The sequence below is a fragment of the Larus michahellis genome, chromosome 4 (genome assembly GCF_964199755.1).
Source record: "Larus michahellis chromosome 4, bLarMic1.1, whole genome shotgun sequence".
NCBI classification, from domain to species: domain Eukaryota; kingdom Metazoa; phylum Chordata; class Aves; order Charadriiformes; family Laridae; genus Larus; species Larus michahellis.
Window position 1 is genome coordinate 12,174,670 of NC_133899.1, and position 18,561 is coordinate 12,193,230.

Genomic DNA, 18,561 nt, shown 5'->3' on the forward strand with positions numbered 1-18,561 from the left:
GGAGTTTTTTCTGTCAATTGAAATGTTGAATTGGATCCTTAATTCCTACTTATGCATTATTTGTTCATATCATAAAGTAAGACGGTACATAGCATAATTGTGTGCTGTTCTAAGTACAGAAAATGGAAGTGAAAATAAATGTGAATTTTTGTCTCTGCTGTGGATAAGAGCTTAAAACCTTTATGTAGCCCAAAATTAAAGACTGACTTTACGTCTGTCAGCAGCCCTTGGGCCTATTTCCATATTCGGAGGTTACTGTTCCATACTAGTGGTCATGGAATATTTCCATTATTACTGATTACTGTGCCTTTGAGGTGGCAAATGAAGATGATATCAGAGATTTCATACAGACTTTATCCTGTGCCAGATGGATAAATTAGCATCTGGAACAACTTTGTGTGGTTTTGTCACTTTCTGTTACTTACCTCATAGACCTGCCCAGGATGACTATTTCGAACCCTGTGGTTCAACTCCGCACTGCTTTTATTCAGGGTTGGGAAAGTCTGTGGATTTGGGAGTGCAGAAACATCTTTTTATATGCTCTGCAGATTGTCATTTCTGAATTAAGGTGTTTCTGTTGCTTTTCTGAGGTTGTTTGCTAATTTCCATAAGTTTTGATCCTATAGCCTTTGTAGTAACATTTAAGGCCTTCTCAATTATGTTAATTAAGTTCTCAATTTTGATTTATTAAGTTTCATAATTGAAGTTTTATGTCTAGGTCTTTCAGATTAAACCAGAGGACTGGTTCTTTGATGATGGTGGATAACACTCCTCAAGGAATATACAACTTAAAAGTTAGAGTTTCTGATGGAGTTTGTCCTGATGTTATATCTACCGTACAAATCCATGTCAAAGAGCTGGAAAATGAAGCCATACAAAACTCAGCCACCGTGCGTCTATCAGGTTAGTTTTATTTGCTGGTGAGACTTTAGATAAACTGCTTCTAAAACTGAATGATTACGTGATGTAGATGTTATTGTGTCAATACTTGATTTGCTTATCACTGTAGGGCAGTTTCTGTTATGTTTCCATATTGTTAAATAAGAAATAAATTGAGAAATTAGTCTGTGGTCTCCCAGTATTTCATGTTTATCTATTTTTGAATCCCAACATCAGATGTCACAGCAGAGGAGTTCATAAGGAGAGATGAACATGGCAAAACGAGACATGACAAGTTCAAGGAATTCCTAGCAAAAATGTTACCTGCTAAGCTTAGTGATGTCATTGTCTTCAGTGTGATGAACATTGATGGAAAACAGACAGACGTAAGATTTGCAGTCCGTGGTGGCTCGGCATATTACAGACCTGAGAAACTGCATGCTGAGATGGCAGCGTTTAAAAATGAGGTATATTCTCTAGGGTTATCATGCATCTATGTAATTCACCCAGATACTGAGTTTGCAAGGTGTATATCCCAAACCTCAGTGGAAGAATATGCTATATCTATAGATAAGGGTTTTTTTGCTTCACTCAGGACAAAAACACTCGTCAAGCAAGTGCTTAATAAAAGCTTTCTCCCTTCTCCTTAGTCCCATACATACAATTATATGGTTGTACTAACTTCTGATTCAATAAATATAGCCACATTTTAGTCGCGGAAAGATGGTTCTCCATTCTCATCGTGGTACTGTTGCCTGTGTTTTCTCCAGTCAGTGTTTCATTGTGTAATCTATCAGACTTTTCACAATATGAAATCAGAAGAATCCCTAGAAGCCAAAGTGGTAATGTAGTACAGAGAATGTCTTGAAAATGACAGCTTTTTGGACGTTGCAGATGGTGATGGAAATTCCCAAATCATCAGCTTGTGGTTAGACACTTACAGCAGAGGCTTGATGCCACCCAGATGGAAATTCTACTGTACAAACAGATGACAGTCTCTAGTAAAAGTCCTGCTGGTTAGGAGATCAGTTACAGCAGATCAGTGAGATGGAGGCAACCAATTTTGTGATTGTATTTAACTTGCCAAAGGACAACTTTAAATACAAAGTGACACCCTGTCCCAGATTTTTTTACTGTTATAAGGGGAAAATAGATTTGAATGTAAGATGTTTTCTTCCCCTTTCTGATGTTCCCTAGCTGTCCTCACTTACTAGATCCTGCATGCCTTCTAACTCAGTTATGCTGGCACATTCTGTCTTGGCCCCACGTTTATTTTCTGTAGTCCTCCAGATTTTGGCTTTGCTGAAGTCCTGCAGGTGCTGATGAATAGACACTAAAGCTGCTGCCTTGCACAAAGGCAAGGTGCCACTACTGGGCTTGTAGCTTGCTCTGGACAAGGCAGCACTTGCTGGCATGTCATCTGTGGCTATGGGGGCATATTTGAGTTTAATACATGGTACATCTTCTGGAGGATTTTTCCCTGAAGAGAAAGCAACACTTTCCATTTGTGTGAATATGGTAGGGTCTGCCTGACTCTGGGAACCAAAGAGGAGTTGTGTGGATTATGAGAGTCTTCCGAGTGACCAAGTAGGAAATACCGGAGACAGACAGTATTCATGAAGCGTAACTACTGCTTTTTTTGCATATTTATTGAATTATTACAACAATAATACAGAAAATCGCATAGATTTCAAATATTCTGTGCCATAATGTGTGGCAGGTGAATTCATCAAAGTGGTAACAAGGGGATTGCTTCACGTATTTTAATGAAAAAATACATTTGTATTAATTATGTATCACCTTTCAATATTTAATGAATAGCTCTAGTGAGTAATCACCAATAGTTTTCAGAAAACCAATCGTAGCTGGAGAATTTCTCTAGTAGTTTTTGTACATGTGTTTAACTACAAATATAAAAAATAAGTAATTAGCACTGGAATTCATTGAATTGCTAAATAAATAATATGTTTGCACTACCTCCTTGGGTTATAGTGTTACAACAACTGTTTTTATTTCGCAGAGAAGTAATCCGTTCTAATACTGTGAAGGAGCCAAGGTTGTTTATATACGCTATGTTTTTCTATAACAGTATTACATAGCTGTCTAAATGTGCATTATAGACTCTCTGCTAATGGTGATAGATGCAGGCAGCAGACACGAAACTGCATTGACAGAATGCATCGTGTCATTATAAAGTATATTTTATGCCTTTGGGGACATGGTTTTCAACACACGTTATGATATTTGAGGATATACTGACAATTGATTATAAAGGTCAAAGCTCTTACAGTGGTGACGGCACAAGTAGAAAAAAGCAGTGCTTTAGTATTTATGGTTTTTTTTTTGGTCTTTTCAAAACTTATTTTTAAAATATTTTTCATACATTTTATCATTTGAAAACATACATATTAAATGTATAAATAGAGTCTAAGTCGGTTCTTATGTTGTTAGTTTTATATTTGTATACCTCAGTGTATACCACTGAGAGAGTAGTGAGGTCTCTTGTATTCAGGTTTGGGCACTATGTATTTGAATCACCAAATACAAATCAAATTCTGAAGCTTTATAGGCACCTGTGCAAAATCCCCAAACAAGTAGAAGGAAGAAATCTGTTGTGCCAGGAAACAAACTTAATGATTACTTAGTGCAGCGCATAGGCTACTGGCTGAAGTACAAAAGGTCTGAAATAATCGCAGCCCTGTTACTGTCCTCAGGCTTGTTGTGAACAGCTTACTTCCCTTCTTTGTGCTTTCTGCTGCTTCTTCTTTGTTCTGTTCGGATTAGAAGTTGCAAACTGTGGAGAAACTATTACTACGTTACAAGACCTATATATACAGTGAGGCTCTTCTCTTTATTTGGGTATTTGGGCTTTGTGGTGCAACCCCAGTTAATGATAAAAACAGTGAACTAGCAAATATTAACGTAGAATAGAATATAGTATCCAGTATGCTGAGTTGACTGCATTTTGTTTCAGACAGTTTGACGTTAAATGTAAGATTACGGGGAACGAATCAGTAGGCTGAATCCTAATTGCTATAAAGTGGTCCTGTTAGGCCACTGTCTGTGGACATTATTATTGAATGCAGCTCAGCCCTGCATTTTCCTGTGTCTGTATCCTTATGCGCAAGAGAATGTAAGAGATAATATCTGGGTATAACTCACGAGGAATAATTTTTATCCTGGCTTAAGCTAAAACATGCTTGTTGTTATCAGGGTGCGGAGAAGTGTGATGCAGATGGCACAGCTCAGAAGGTGGAATATCATTGCACTCAGGGCTTTGGTCCTCGGAAATAACGTTAGTAGGCCAGTACAGATTTAACATGTTCACAATCAATTGTGTCAATGATTAAGTTTTCAGGAAACACTGCTACTGTTCATTTTTTGAAAATTTTCCTGTATTTGTCAAATCATTTTGCTTGCTTGTATAGTCAGGCATGTTACTGATTAATACTTAGGAAACTAAAGCATTCCATTAAGTCTACGATGGCTTAGATTTTTCAGAAATTAAGGAGTAAGTAAAAGCATTCATTAGGAATAGACTGGTGATGTGCTAAACTGTATTTTCTCTTAGATCCAGGCAGCTTTACAGCTGAACATTTCACAGATCGATGTAGATGAATGTAGGAGTGCCAATTGTAGTGAGGGCAGCAGTTGTACAAATTACCTCGCCGTGAGTGACGTCCCAACAGTGATGGATACTGGAAGTGTGTCGTTTGTCTCAGTAACAACCACCATCAATGCAGTCTGCACATGTTCAGCTAGGGACCGAGTTCATCAGCCTTGTTCCTCCTACCCTCGAAGCCCTTGTCTCAATGGTGGGATGTGTATTGACACTTTGAATGGTTACAGGTGAGGAAATTTGTATTGCAGATCCTCTTACTTTTTTTTTCTTCTAGTTTTAAGGTGTTGAGTGGAGCTTGCAAGATACAGGTCTAAAAAAATCATAAATGTACTTCTGACAGAAGGAGAAACAAAAACCCCCATGAGTGCTCTGGAGTGTAAACCTAATGACAACAGGGCCTTTACTAAGGGCCCAGTAATGGTGCTGTAGTCCTGAAGGCGGTGAAAATAGCGTGTGAGTAAGAAAGAAAAACCTGGGGAAAAACCAGTGGTATAATTAACACGTGTCATTTTTTAAGACCACCTAATTCACTATGAAGGAATGGGAAGCGTGCTCTGTTTTGGTTTTTTTTTTGTTTTTTTTTTTTTTTTTTTTTTCTTTTCCAGAAGAGTAATAATAAAAGTGAATATCAGTGGTAGCAGCAGGGATGTAGGGGGTGAAATGTAGTTTAAACAATGGGTAATATAAGGAGTTTAGAAAACATTAGATAGGAAACTTGCTGTATTATAACATCACCTGGCACACACCAGTATTCCTTTAGTTGAAATTATACTGGTTTATTCTAGCTGGGAATTAACCTCCCTGAGTTTTCTCTGCAATGAATTGACCAACTGATGTTTAGTGTTCTATGTCACTTATCTAGTGAAAGTCATTGTTCTCAAAAACATGGTGTCAAAAATACTTCTTTTTGACAGAGATAGTATAGTGGATACATATGCTTTGTATTCTTGAAGTATTTTAATAACTGTAAGCACCTCAGAGACTCTGGAAAATATTTATTGCTTCACTGCTGTTTTTTTACTGTGATGTAAATGCTACATTCGTTGCATGTAAAACCAAAAAAAAGTTGAACACTGGGGAATTTTGACTACTTTTTGTGTTTGTGCTTTTTCAGATGTCTTTGTCCTGCTTCATTTCATGGACCAGACTGCCAGCAGACTAAGCACAGTTTCCATGGAAATGGTTATGCATGGTTTCGTCCCATCAGGCCTTGTTTTGAAAGCTCACTCTCTCTAGAGTTTATTACTGTGGTTCCAGATGGACTTTTACTATATAGTGGTCCTTTATCAAATCCAGAACCTGGGAGTACAGAAAACTTCATTGCAATAGGTATTTCTGCAAAACTGTGTGAAAAAATTAAATGTCTTTGGGGAGTGGGTTGCCTGTGAACAGCATGGTAGCCAGAGTATGAATTCTGTCTTTCTATCTTATAATTTATTTTCTGTTTTGAAAATATTTTGAAACATTTCCTAATAAGTCTTTCTTCTTTGATGTCTATTTTTGTAGCCTGCACCTATGGCTTTAGGTCCATCACAGAGTTGTAGAAATCAAGGGCAAAGAAATCAAGATTGGTATATATATATAAAAAAAAATAATCCCCCTAGGAAAAGGGTAGTGCTATAAAGGAATTTAGGTACTTTGAAGATAGGTATTACGTGATTAATGCAGTCTTAGTTGCATGTCATTCTTATCTAGTTCAGTGAGAAAAGAAATCCACTTAAACTGCTTTCAGTCTCGGGGCATTTTTGCACTTTTTTATAAACAGGCAACGTTTTGATGGATGAATCCAGCCTCAGCGTGTCACTGGAGAAAAATTTATGTGCAAGTAGAACTTGTTGCTTTATGTTGACATATATTTAAAAGGTTACTATTGGTTATTTTTTGTGAATTAATATAAAAGATGCAGAGTATGGTTGGTATTTTATATTTTCCTAATTAATTGACTGGTTGTGTTGTTGGATATTGTTAATCATTAACCTCTTTTTTGCTTTGTTTTACAGTTACTTGTAAATTTGAGTAGAAGATGGGAGGGAGTAAAATCTGCATGTATTAATTGTTTTAGAGCATTATAAAATTGTAGATTGCTTATCAGGAATTAGTTCCAGTGTTTTGACAAAGAAGTGGCACAATCTAAAGTTTAAAAATAAACACTATATTGAATGAGTATTTCTGCACAATAGAAGTCATAGAACATAATTCTAGTTATTTCTATGGTGAACCCTATTTTATGTGATCAGCAATAACCATTAAATCAGTACATTTACTAACTACTAATATATCCAAAATGGAAAGATTCTCATACCTGAATCTTTTTCATGTTGTATTAGAACTCTCTGATGGTGTTCCTGTGCTGAAGATGAGCCATGGCTCGGGTTTTGTGATGCTGCAGTTTCCAAGTCACCTGAATGTAGCAGACAAAAAATGGCATCGACTAGAAATCAGAACCAATGGTCAGGTCAGCTATTTGATCCCCCCCCCCCCCCCATCAGGGTATTTGTATTTCCAATAGCATTTGCCTGTGCAGAAGCAGGAGGGTAGAAAAACCAGACTGGGTAATGATATGTATTATTCTATATGTGCTTATAGATTTGATAAGTAATACAAATTTTGAGAAGACGGCGTTGTCAATTCCATATCTACCTATGTTGTAATCCATATTCCGGGATCAGAGGAATCTTTTTCCTGTTTTTTAAGCTCTGCAACACATGAGGAATGTGCATAAAGGCTTAGTTAGTTGTAATTTGCACATTCAGTGTATGCATTTGGACACTGAAATCAGTTACCTATGCACAAAAAGCAGATAATTATTTATTTGCAAATGAAGTTACAGTTTTTGTGAAAGTAGTTAAACTACTCAGAAGCATGAATTAAATGCTGAGTTAAGTGTCGTCTTTGTTAAATAGCTCCATTTTGGCTTTACTGTTTATCACAAGATGTAAAACAGAGCAGGAAAAAAATCAATCCTTTTCGCTTGATGTTATGCAAAAAGAAAAAGATGAAAATTTGATATAACTTATAAATTTACTGAAATTCTTAATTCCATAATCCTATGTTTTCGTGTAGGATGTTCGATTCACTTTGGATCGTTGCAGTACAGCTGTTGTGTCAGAGGTAGAAGGAGTAGGCAAACGGCTGTCCACTGAAGATCGTACAAATTGTGAAGTCTTTGGGTCTGTTCCACAAAGAGCAAGGTACATTTCTGGAGATTCACTAAAAGACCGTTTATTCTAACGCCTTTGAACATTTTACCTATAAAATTGAAACAAAGTTATTAATGACTAGGAGCATAAAAGCATTTGCTTTTCTCTAGGAACTTCAGTGCCGAATCTGGACCTTCAGGCACTAAACAAATTTTAAGACTACAGTCTTCCTCCAAATAGTGTTGCAATACTAAATGACAACCCCAGAACGCTGTGGCTAGTACTGGAGCTTTTGTGGTTACTGTGTACCATCCCTTACTCACAGGATTTCTCTCACTGTATTTATCAAGTCACTGTAAGCCTGTTCTTGAAAACCTCATGAATTTAGGCCAGTTGACTTTTTAATGGCAATAACTCTGGCTCCTCAACCAGTCTTACTGTCTGATTGGTATAAGTCTGAGGGCTCCTACTGACAACCTTTGGTGAATGTATTAAGGCAGACTAACACATCAGGGTCCCTGTTGGATCCAAGGTTACTGCCTTCACAGCAGAGTCAGAGGAAGCGCACATGTATCCGTACCTCGGCTGTTGACTTCACAGCCTGGTGTACTTGTATAAACTGCTGATTAAAGTAGGCTGGTGCTGCTGTGCCTGATTTTGGCTGCAGCGGCTTCTAATGAGACATACGATCCACCTGTGTGTGTTTTCCAGTAAAGTAATACTGCCAAGGTGTGATAATGACTCTGGTGGTTTAAATTGCTTGTACTGTTGGGTCAGCTCGTATTCTCAGTTCAAACCGAAAAAGTTGGAAAATCTTATTAAAAAAGCAATTATTACATTAAAAGGAGAAGGATGTGTTCAGCTGCATTCTGCAAGGGTTTGGATTCCTGTAATTCAGTCCTTTGGACTGATGCTCATGGCCCTTGCTGGTGACACCAAGCTGGGAGAAATGACTAATATGTTGGGGGTCATGGCTTGAAATTAAAAATTATCTCAGCAAAGTGAAAATAGGACCTGGAAATATGCCATATTTTTCCACTACAACAAAGAGCCAAGTACTGCATGTAGGCAGAAATAAGCAGCCTCACAGAGACGAGAGAACAATTGCTATGTATCAGTAAAAGATTAAGATGGTAGTGGGACAGTGAGTCAGCAATGCCACATTCACGTGAAAAAGGCAAACACTACACAGTAATACCTCAACATGTGCAGATCTCCAAGATATAGAATGTAGTTCTTCCACTCTGGTTAGCATTGTTGGGCCTCAGCTGGAGTCCTGGGTCCAGTTTGTGCACCACAGTGCAGGGTAGGTGTGCACCAACTGGGTATAGTCCGGAGAAGAGCAATGACTAGCAATGACTGTAATCAGCTTGCCTTGAGAATAAGACCTATCAAGAATGAAGGAATTGAGGTCATTTACTTGAAAGAAGGGAAAACCGAAGAGAGATATGATATGTCTAAGTGTATATAAAATAATAATACGAAGAGGATTTAGACAATCTCTTCTGTACAGGGCCTTAAGTTACAGTGAGGAATATTCAGGTTATATTTTAGGGAAACCTTTGTACTAATAAAGATACTTGAACTGTGTCATCTTTAAATAATAAATTACCCTATATTTTAAAGGACCAGCTTCTGCTCACCAACTGACTGTATTTCAGAGAAAGAAGTAGATAAAATAGTTGCATTCTTTTGTTATTTTATAAAGCCTCTATTATTTGGAAATGTAACGTAGGTGTTTGTTTACCTGCCTCATTATATAATGCCTATGTTTGAATGTAAATTCACATCTATTATTATTATTCATATAATTTTTAAAGGTATTTGAATGCGAACCATGTTCTACAGCTGGGTGGTGTAAAAGAATCGTTACCATATTCTTACCCACAATTGCTACACAAACATTTTTCTGGCTGTTTGCGCAATTTCATCTTGGATACTCAGGTAAGAGAAGTGTAACATTTTGCTTTAGCAAAGGAGTAAGCCACTTTACTAAATTTTTGGGAGATTTGTATTATACCTGAGACTTTTGCTTTCATTAATTTATTCAATGTCCATATGTGTCAGTGTAAAATACAAGAAAATTCTGGATTTTTCTGTTATGATTAGAATAACTACCGTGAGAAGTTATTTCATTATTACAAGCAGATGTATGTGTGAGCCAGAAACTGTGCCTTCTTTTATCCCCTACTTCATGCATCTGTTTTCCAAGCTTCTTTGTGCATTCAGGGAACTTCTGAATGGCAATTGTATAATGGTATATTTACAGCAGCTGTCTGCTTTGTTAGGAAATATTAGGGATTTTTTGCTTTCATAGTCAGTTGAGTTTATTCAATGGCAAAATATGGTCTTGATAAAATAAATTGAAACCTGAACATCAAAAAGCAAACTTCGCATCTTAAGCCACGCAGATGAAGAACAGACTGTTATGTGATACAGCTATTTCTGTTTAAAAATGAAGTATACATGTTTCTTAAATAATATTTTGGTGTCATACAATTTTCTCTTGGAGGTATATGACCTTCAGTCTCCTGCAGAGTCCCTGAATAGCTTCCCCGGCTGCACACTGACGGATGGGAGCTGTGAGACCATGGGGTCGTCTTCCTGTGGTATTCATGGGAGGTGTCTTGGAGACTGGGGCTCATTTGCTTGTCATTGTTTGCCGGGTTACTATGGCTATCGGTGTGATAAAGGTGAAGTCTGTATTTCTGTTACGTTATTGATAGGCTGGTAAATTTTACAATACAGAAAACTTAAAATGTTTGCAGGTAGTGATTGTTGGGGTGGTTTCTGATGTTTATGTTGTGTAAAGCCATGTTTCAGTGGAGTTGCCTGTGATTTTTAGCAATTTATTTTCTAATTCCTTTTGAGAAATTACTTTCTCAGTATCAGATAATTTCTTTGGTCCTGAGGGTGTTTGTGCAATGGAGACTGCATGACAAAAGAATTGTGAACAAAATTATTTGTTCTCATAACGATTTTTTGAATTTGCATCTGTTCAGAAATACCTAATAACCTAAATTAAATATGAGTGTGCCAGTACCACTTACTGTGCAGAATTAGAACTACACAACTGGACTTAGAAATTACTGCTCTGTTGGTGTCTGGAAGAGACTCTATTGGCTTAAGGATCTGTGCTTTCAGTATAGTAGGATCTTTTCTTTAGCCCCCATGGAGCCAAAGTTTGCAGCAAAAAGATAACTATAAAATAGCAGGTGAAAATTCGTTGTGGTACTTAATACTTTGTCTGCAGTCTCTTCTTTTGTCTCGGTCAGAGCTTCTGCTTTCCTGCTGTCATCCTGTGAGCACTGTAGAATCAAGTCAGGAGGGAGATCACCTCTTTACAGAGGAAGATGAAGTGGGAGAGTGACTGGGGAAGTTACGGAAATAGATAAAGGGACATGTCGCAGAAGACAAGTTATGTCTCATGGATCCATGCTGTGCATTACAATTGATTTTTTTTTTTTTTTTTTTTTACTTTCAACTCTTATGAAAATAATGGAAACAATAATACTTCCCCCTCCCTACAAAATGGTTTAAAGGTCTTTATCCTGTCTTTTTAGTTGCCAAAGAATATACATTTGGGCCAGGAAGTCACATTCGCTATCAGCTTCCTGTCAGTGTACCTGCCCGTAGGACGCTGTTTGAAGCCATGATTAGGACACGTCAGCCTAATAGTGTCATCACGAGCATGTCATCTCGAAATAAGGATGAACACATCACACTACAGGTGAGCAAGGCATTCCAGACAGTAATAGCATAAAGCTAAATCAATGCCAGTAAATAGCTAGCCCAGAGAAACATTAGCTTAAGAGTTGGAAGTAGAACTGAAAATCTTATGCTAAGCACAAAAACTTTGGAATTCATTTTATGGACACTTACAGATCTGATCCTTTACATAAGATATTGATGCACAACCACGGTATCCCATTGGATTTCAAAGGAATTTATAGCCAGTTGCAGTGCGCTATAGTTTGCTATACAGAATAGCATGAGTAGTGTGTCTGCTCTCGTGTCTTATTCAGCCATGGTCATGTGTGGCTGATTTTGCATAGTTCAGACCCTGCCAAGAGAGGTGCCTGTTCTCATGATGCCACTCTCAAAACGGCAACCTGTTCATTTTATACATACCACTGAATGAGTCACCTCTTCAGCTAAGCTGCTTTGAGCTGTCAGTGTAGAAGCGATACACCAGATTCTCAACCATTTGAAGAAGCCCATAAATTTGTCCAAGAGAAGCAGGGTAAAATTACTCCGAGTGAATTACATCCTACTGTGAGTACACTGGTACCAGTATTTAGGTTGTCTAGTTCAGTAGCACCTGAAGTATCTTTGTATTACACTGTATGTGCAGTGTAAACGTACTCTAAATTTAAACAAATGCTCTAAGATTGATGATTACATACAAGTCTTAGTTCAAGTAATATGACAGTTACAGGTCAATACAAAATGTCAGGTGATGACTTTTCTTCTTTTTCTTACTACTTTGTTAATTATCCACAAGGTTGTTCAGGGATTCTTAGTGGTGTCATATAATCTTGGTGATGGCGACTATTCTGTAAGCCTTCCCTCCTACCACATTGATAATGGTGAATGGCATCATGTCACACTGGAGAGAAATGAAAATGAATTTACTCTTCGCCTTTATGAAGGAGGTGGGAAGAGAGAAATTCTGAAAGCAGCAGGAATATACAAAGAGATTGTGATTGACCCCAGCAGCTTGGTCCTGGGAAACACCTACCCGTTCAAGCAAAACAAGAGTTTTCAAGGTGAGGGATTCTTGATCTCACTGTTCAAAATACAGACGTGTAAAAATAAAGGTTTATTGGTACTACATGGGCATATGGAGAGAAGCTTTCTTGTTTATGTAGAGCCCAAAGTAAACAAATTTCTTGCATGACACTTTGCAAAAGGAACAGCAGGACTAGGAAAAAGGTACAGCAGGGAATTACGTGCAAATACTGTTAGCTACTGGAGTGGGAACAAAGATGGTAACCCCTTCACACAACTGCACGTAGAGTGTTTGTAACTGGAGATCCACGAGCTTCTCCCAGGTGGACTGTGGATGGCTCGTTGCATTAGATACACGGAACTGGTTCACTGCATGGTTCTATCCAGTCCATTCAGCAGCTGTCCTTCCCTATCAAATACAACTGTCTCTATGCTGAAAGGAATATTTCCACTTTATACATGTATTGCATAGCACACAACAAACTCTAGTTTATTTCCTTTATACACTACTTTTGTATTACTGGATTTTACAGTCACGCAGTTGAAGCATTAGCTACAATTAGAAATAGTTTATTGAATTAGGGCTAACAATTTAAATTTTTAGTAACTGAATGGATGGAAATTTAATGGTTAGACAAAGGAGAAATACAGAGAAATGTAAGGTTAAGATATCCATAACAGCTTTTTACTCTGTCCTCAGTTGGCAGCTCACCCTTCGCCTAAAATCACAGTATAAGTGATGCACAGTTATGCAGCACATCTTTTATATTGACAAGGAAGACACACACCATTACTTGGTTAAATGCGCCTAGTATCTGCCTGTCTCCTCTCTCTCTCCCATGCCCCTCACCTCTTTAACCAGATTCTGGTAAAGCCATTTGAAACAAGGTGGTAATGTTTTCACCAGATAAAAGTATTTCAGTGAATAACACAAAAGTGTGAGGAGAAAATGTATAAAATATATATGCATTAAGTAGAATAACAATTTACAACAGAAGTCTATCACAAATTATTTACAAAAAGATTGTTTTCTATTGTTTCACTAGAAGTATTTCAATAACTAAAGTTTACGCTGAGAACTAGGGACAATATTTTGAATTTTTATTTATGGGAGTAATAGTATTTAAGTAAATAGATTAAAGAAGTCAAATGGTTACATGAAGATCATTTCAATTAGGACAATTGCTGTTAAGCAGCTGAAACTTTAAGGGCTTTGAAGTTACAAAATGTACTTAATTCATCAAGGTCTATGCTTTTATGCTGAGGCAACTTGTGCATATGAAATTAATGCCACACGGCTTCAGTACAAAATGTGTATTAGTGCCCCAAGGCTGTTTGACCATTATTTCTGGTTTGCTCTTCTATAAAGTTAAGATGTAAACTACAGTTAAGAATCAACCAAACACAATTTATACTGGTACACATTGAAGAACATAACAAATTTTCCACAATATTTGGACTTTTCTATTGAAAACATAGCGAAGGGGTACGTGTTTCGCTGTCTTGAACACAAGAGATAGGGGCTTGCAGCAGCACTTTGTTCTTGTGGAAAATACTGGGGAATTTTGATGAAAACTTTAACAAAGTCAATCAAAAACCAGAGAACAATGCTATGAAAGTTTAGGTAAATTCAGTCCTAGATTTAAACTTTGGTAGCCTGGGTCCTTTGTTAAACATAAACTGCCAAATCTTACATCTGCTTCAAATCATTCTTGCTGAATGGCGTTTGAAACAGTCTCTTTGTGCCTTGCCTCAGGATGTATGAAGGATGTCAGATTTAATAACTACAGGATCCCTCTGGATACTCACGTGAAGGAGCTGGTGTCAGTACTGAGTGCCCAAGGCATCAAAGAAGGCTGTTCTTCAGAGGCTTGTAGGAATAACCCTTGTAACCAGGAATTTATTTGTATTGATTTGTGGATGATGCATGAATGCAGGTAATGGTGGAAATAAAAACACAAACCCTCCAGATTCAGGTGGGAAAGGGTGGATGCTGAAGAAATGTGCAACTTGACGGCTGCCACTGGCAATCTCATCAAATCAGTTGAACCGCAGTGGAACACTAAGCTAGATGCCTGCATAGGCATCAAGTTACTCAGAGAACACTGTCCTTTTAGGTACTGCCCTTAGCTGATGTACATTAGTGTATCTTCATTGATTCTGTAACAGTTTTGGCTGCCTTTCTTAATTGAAAATATTTAAAGAATAGTAGCAAATCCGGAATGTTTGTAACCCCTGAAAACCAAGAAAAGAAGGTAAGGTAGCTGGAGTGGAATGGAACGCTAGCATGGCTAGCTGTCTTGTGAAGCTTGTGATGTGCAATGCAGATGTGTTTTCTTTTGTTAGCGTCCAAGTTCTTGCACTGTCTCAAGCTGTGACCTCTGTTCCCTTACAGGCCACTCAAGCTGCATTCGAAGCACTGCATCGTTAAGCTCAGAGTTTTTATATGTGTCTGGGGTTGAGGTTAGGACAACACTAACTCAAGTTAGTCGTGCTCTGAAAACATACACTTTAAACATTACTGACTGCTACTGTCCACGCAAACAGAGTTCTCTAGAGATGTATTTTTTTCTGTAAATTCACTGTGATGGAAACACAAAGAATGTGGCATAGCTTGTCCTGCGTAGACAGAACTACAGACCCCAATCCAGCTATTTTTCACATGTGTAATCTTGCAGAAGCCAGTGGAACTACCTGAGTTCTGAAAGTCCAAATGTAAGGGTTTAAAGTTGTGGAGCTCATTGTTGTATGACTGCTTTAGAAAAGACTACAGTCCTGTAATTATTCTGAGTAACTTCTAGTACCTACTTCAGAAACTGTATATAGAGTGTCATCAAAGACTGTTTTAAAGTCTTACATGCTGTCTTTCGTGCCTGCTTTTCTCAAAGTTTAATGGTTTCATTTTGCCTTCGTCTTTTCAGTTGCCCTCCGGGACACATGATCATGGAGAATGCCACTGGTAGACAGTGTGTCTACACTGCGTGTGCTAAAAGGCCCTGTAACTATGGTACCTGCATCTCACAGTCACCAACCAACTTCCAATGCCACTGCCCTGATGGCTATACTGGACGTAACTGTGAAATCGCACTGGCAATCTTTCACAAGGATACAGGCCTGAGCTTTAGTTCCATGTTTGCCATCTGCATTTGCTTTTTGGCGCTGTTAGGTAGTTATGGCAACTACATCTTGTATTACCTTTGGTGACCTCATTTATCCATCTCGTCCTGAATAGTCGTCATCTCATCTTCCTGCTGAAAAACTCAGTTTCCTAATGGAGACTTGACTCTGCCTTCATTTTTTTTGCCATGGTCTCAGCTCCATCAGTTCCATCATCCCCGTGTGCACATATTGTTAAGTGAATCAACATTTGTGAGCAATGGAAAGTCTTTGCAGTTTTATTTTCTGCACGTTTTCACTTCATTGCTAAGGAACTGTTCAGATGCATAATTGGAAGCAAAGTCAATTGAACAGCAAGAGTGGAAACTGATACCAGATAAACATTGTTTAAAATACTACTGAGCATGAAAAAGATTTTTCAGTCTAGGAGAAATATGCTGTCTGATAGTAATACTTTTGGTCACTCAGGAGCAGTCTCTTGCACCTTACCAGCTGTGTCATGGCTCCCAACAGCTGCTTTTGTCTTCCTCAGCCATTTTCAGGCTTAGGCACTGGGTCTTAAAAAGAAGAGAAAAGGCAAAGAATGATCTCACTAGTGAGGAAGGATCACATTTTTGAGTCCTCCTTGTTTATTCAGATTTCATGAAAGTCTGCCTGTGTAAGGGCATAGTTTTTTTCTCATGGCTTGCAGTGTTAGGTTTCATTCGGAAGTCGTAGTAAGAGTCTGAAAATGTATTGTGGACTATTCTGCATCCATCTGTAGCTACCTGAAATACCATTATTTTCCCCAGCTCTGCTAGGTACTGTTTGCCATGCAAACACGAACAGCAAATAATGGAGGAAGCTAACTGGTTTCACAGCTTCTGGAATCCCAGTTAGTGGAGGTTGATCAGAGATCATTATGTCAAGGAGGGGGTGCGTCAGAGTGGTTTTATTGTGAGCTGACTTGGTGTTGCTGCCTGTGCTTGACTGAAAAAACAACAGGATCTTTTACCAAATAATCCTGCTAATCTTTTGGGTCTAAATTATGAGTTAGAAACAGTTGGTTTTAACCAAGGGGTGTGCATTGCTGTGAAAATTTTAGTAGATGTGGTTAAGAATGCTATCACCACACAACTGTAACTTTTGTTAGGAGAATTTTTAATGAAATTCCTTGTTATCAAGATTTCAGATGCCCTTTTTCTTACACAGCTTCCAGAAAGAGGTAACGCACTTAAAAGTGATTAATTCATGCAATTTTAATTATAAATTTTTAAGTTTCCAATAGATTCGAGAAGCTGCTTTTCTGACATCTGATTACATCTTTTAAATTCAAATACGGAACCGTTTTGCAAGTAAATCAATAGCAGGGCGACTTCACCTTGGTTCGATACCACACGAACCTTCCCCACCCCTCCCTGCCAGGAGGAGACTTCAGCTCATTTTGTTCAGTTAAAGACACTGTAATACTTTGGAGCTTACAGCTGCCCTAACACTAACGCTATGGCTCAAAGAAACAATAAGCTTCATAGATTGCTTTTAATGACAGCACTGTTTAATGACAATCAGGCAGGAGCTTACACTGTTGGTATCTATATGGAAAAGATACTGTCTTCAGGGGGTACTTCTGGTTTACTCTCTTGTTACACTCTTGGAACATGGGCTATATTCATTGTAAGTATTGGCTTTTTATTAGCAGTCAGAGTAAAAGAATAAGAGATGTAGAACATTTAGAAGACTTCATGAGTATCTCAAAATCAGCTCAGCTAAAAAATAACTTTGCTAAGAAGTTACCATGCGTGAAAATCTGTGTGACATGTTTCTGTACATTTGGGGGGGAGGGTCAGGAAGAGGTAAATACATCTCAAACGCATTGATTCATTGAAGGGTCTAGCTACACCGCACAGTGCAGGGCACAGACCCCCACGTACACCAGTTTCAGCCCCACAGTCATCTAGATGCTGCTCCACAGGGCTGTGCTCTGCCGTGTAGATATTCTGTGAGAGGTTCTGATCTCTTTAATTCACCACGGTGTAAGTTTATGGTATCCAATGGTTTGAGGTCTTACTATGAGCTTTTATCAATTTTTATAGAGTTGGTAACACAGTGGTACATGAGTTTCTATTTACATAATGTTCAGTATCTGATGTTGAAGCTTTACAACTGCCAGTGTGTAAAATGCACCTAAGCATTTAAGAAAAATGTTTAAATTCATGGATGCTAAGGCAAACTGTGCCTGTTTTTTTTTTTTTCTAGTAAAATGTATAAAAGTGATTTCCTCTTTTGTCTTGTGTCTTCATGTGCTTAATTTATATGTAATTCTATCTGTTACTGTCAACACATTTTTACTTAAGTGCTAGCCTTTTGTATAAATTTTCTCTTACAAAGTTTAACTCAATACAGTAAATAGACAGGTCTCTGAACACCACTTGGGTCATTCAGTTCTTTAACAACTTCAAAGTTGTACTTTAAAGGGCATATTTTAAAATGCTCTTTAAAGACCTTTTCTTTTGTCATTGATGTTCACTTGTAACTACATCGAAGAGTGCAAAAATCAAACATTTGCTGAGAAATGCAGAACTCCAGCCTTGCTGGCTCTGACTGCAAACTCGTGCTGCAGTACTCCTCGAGAGCGGCGGCTGCCTCAGCCATCCTGCGGCACGGCTGTATGTAAATGTTTTGTTTGTTTCTGAATGATGTTCTGTTTTGCTCCTGTGTGTTTACACAGCTCTGTTCAGTGCTGTATTCTTGTGGGCTCGCTGGAAGAGTCACAAAAGTCTGAACGGAGGAGTTTACCGCGTATCTGCGCATCATGAGGATTTGGAGGACATCAGAGAAAATATCCTCAACTACAATGAAGAAGGGGGTGGGGAACAAGACCAAGTAAGGATCATTGTGTTATGTTACAATTAAGAGGGGACTGGTGGCTCACAGTGATAACGAAAATGTATTTTATGCTTTTCCTTTATAACTGAGGACCTTAACCTTTGTTCCGCTGATTCATTACTGCAATTGGTAGATGAATTCTTTGCAAGGTTATGTACCCAAGGGTGCGTGTTTCTTAAGCAGAGATAAATGCCTATCAATTTCTAA

General features: G+C 38.1%; 1 protein-coding gene across 3 annotated transcripts in view; it reads left to right on the top strand.

The window, feature by feature from the left end:
- The window catches only part of LOC141741876 (neural-cadherin-like), an 84,575-nt gene that overhangs the window by 61,439 nt on the left and 4,575 nt on the right, over nucleotides 1–18,561 (top strand). For all 3 annotated transcript variants that reach the window (XM_074582994.1, XM_074582993.1, XM_074582992.1), the window contains 13 exons: nucleotides 719–903; nucleotides 1,117–1,346; nucleotides 4,451–4,728; nucleotides 5,616–5,830; nucleotides 6,829–6,956; nucleotides 7,565–7,692; nucleotides 9,462–9,585; nucleotides 10,154–10,334; nucleotides 11,205–11,371; nucleotides 12,146–12,410; nucleotides 14,129–14,309; nucleotides 15,294–15,538; nucleotides 18,197–18,351. In XM_074582994.1, coding sequence (XP_074439095.1) covers nucleotides 719–903; nucleotides 1,117–1,346; nucleotides 4,451–4,728; nucleotides 5,616–5,830; nucleotides 6,829–6,956; nucleotides 7,565–7,692; nucleotides 9,462–9,585; nucleotides 10,154–10,334; nucleotides 11,205–11,371; nucleotides 12,146–12,410; nucleotides 14,129–14,309; nucleotides 15,294–15,538; nucleotides 18,197–18,351 — 2,482 coding nt within the window. The remainder of the gene's footprint in view (nucleotides 1–718; nucleotides 904–1,116; nucleotides 1,347–4,450; nucleotides 4,729–5,615; nucleotides 5,831–6,828; nucleotides 6,957–7,564; nucleotides 7,693–9,461; nucleotides 9,586–10,153; nucleotides 10,335–11,204; nucleotides 11,372–12,145; nucleotides 12,411–14,128; nucleotides 14,310–15,293; nucleotides 15,539–18,196; nucleotides 18,352–18,561) is intronic.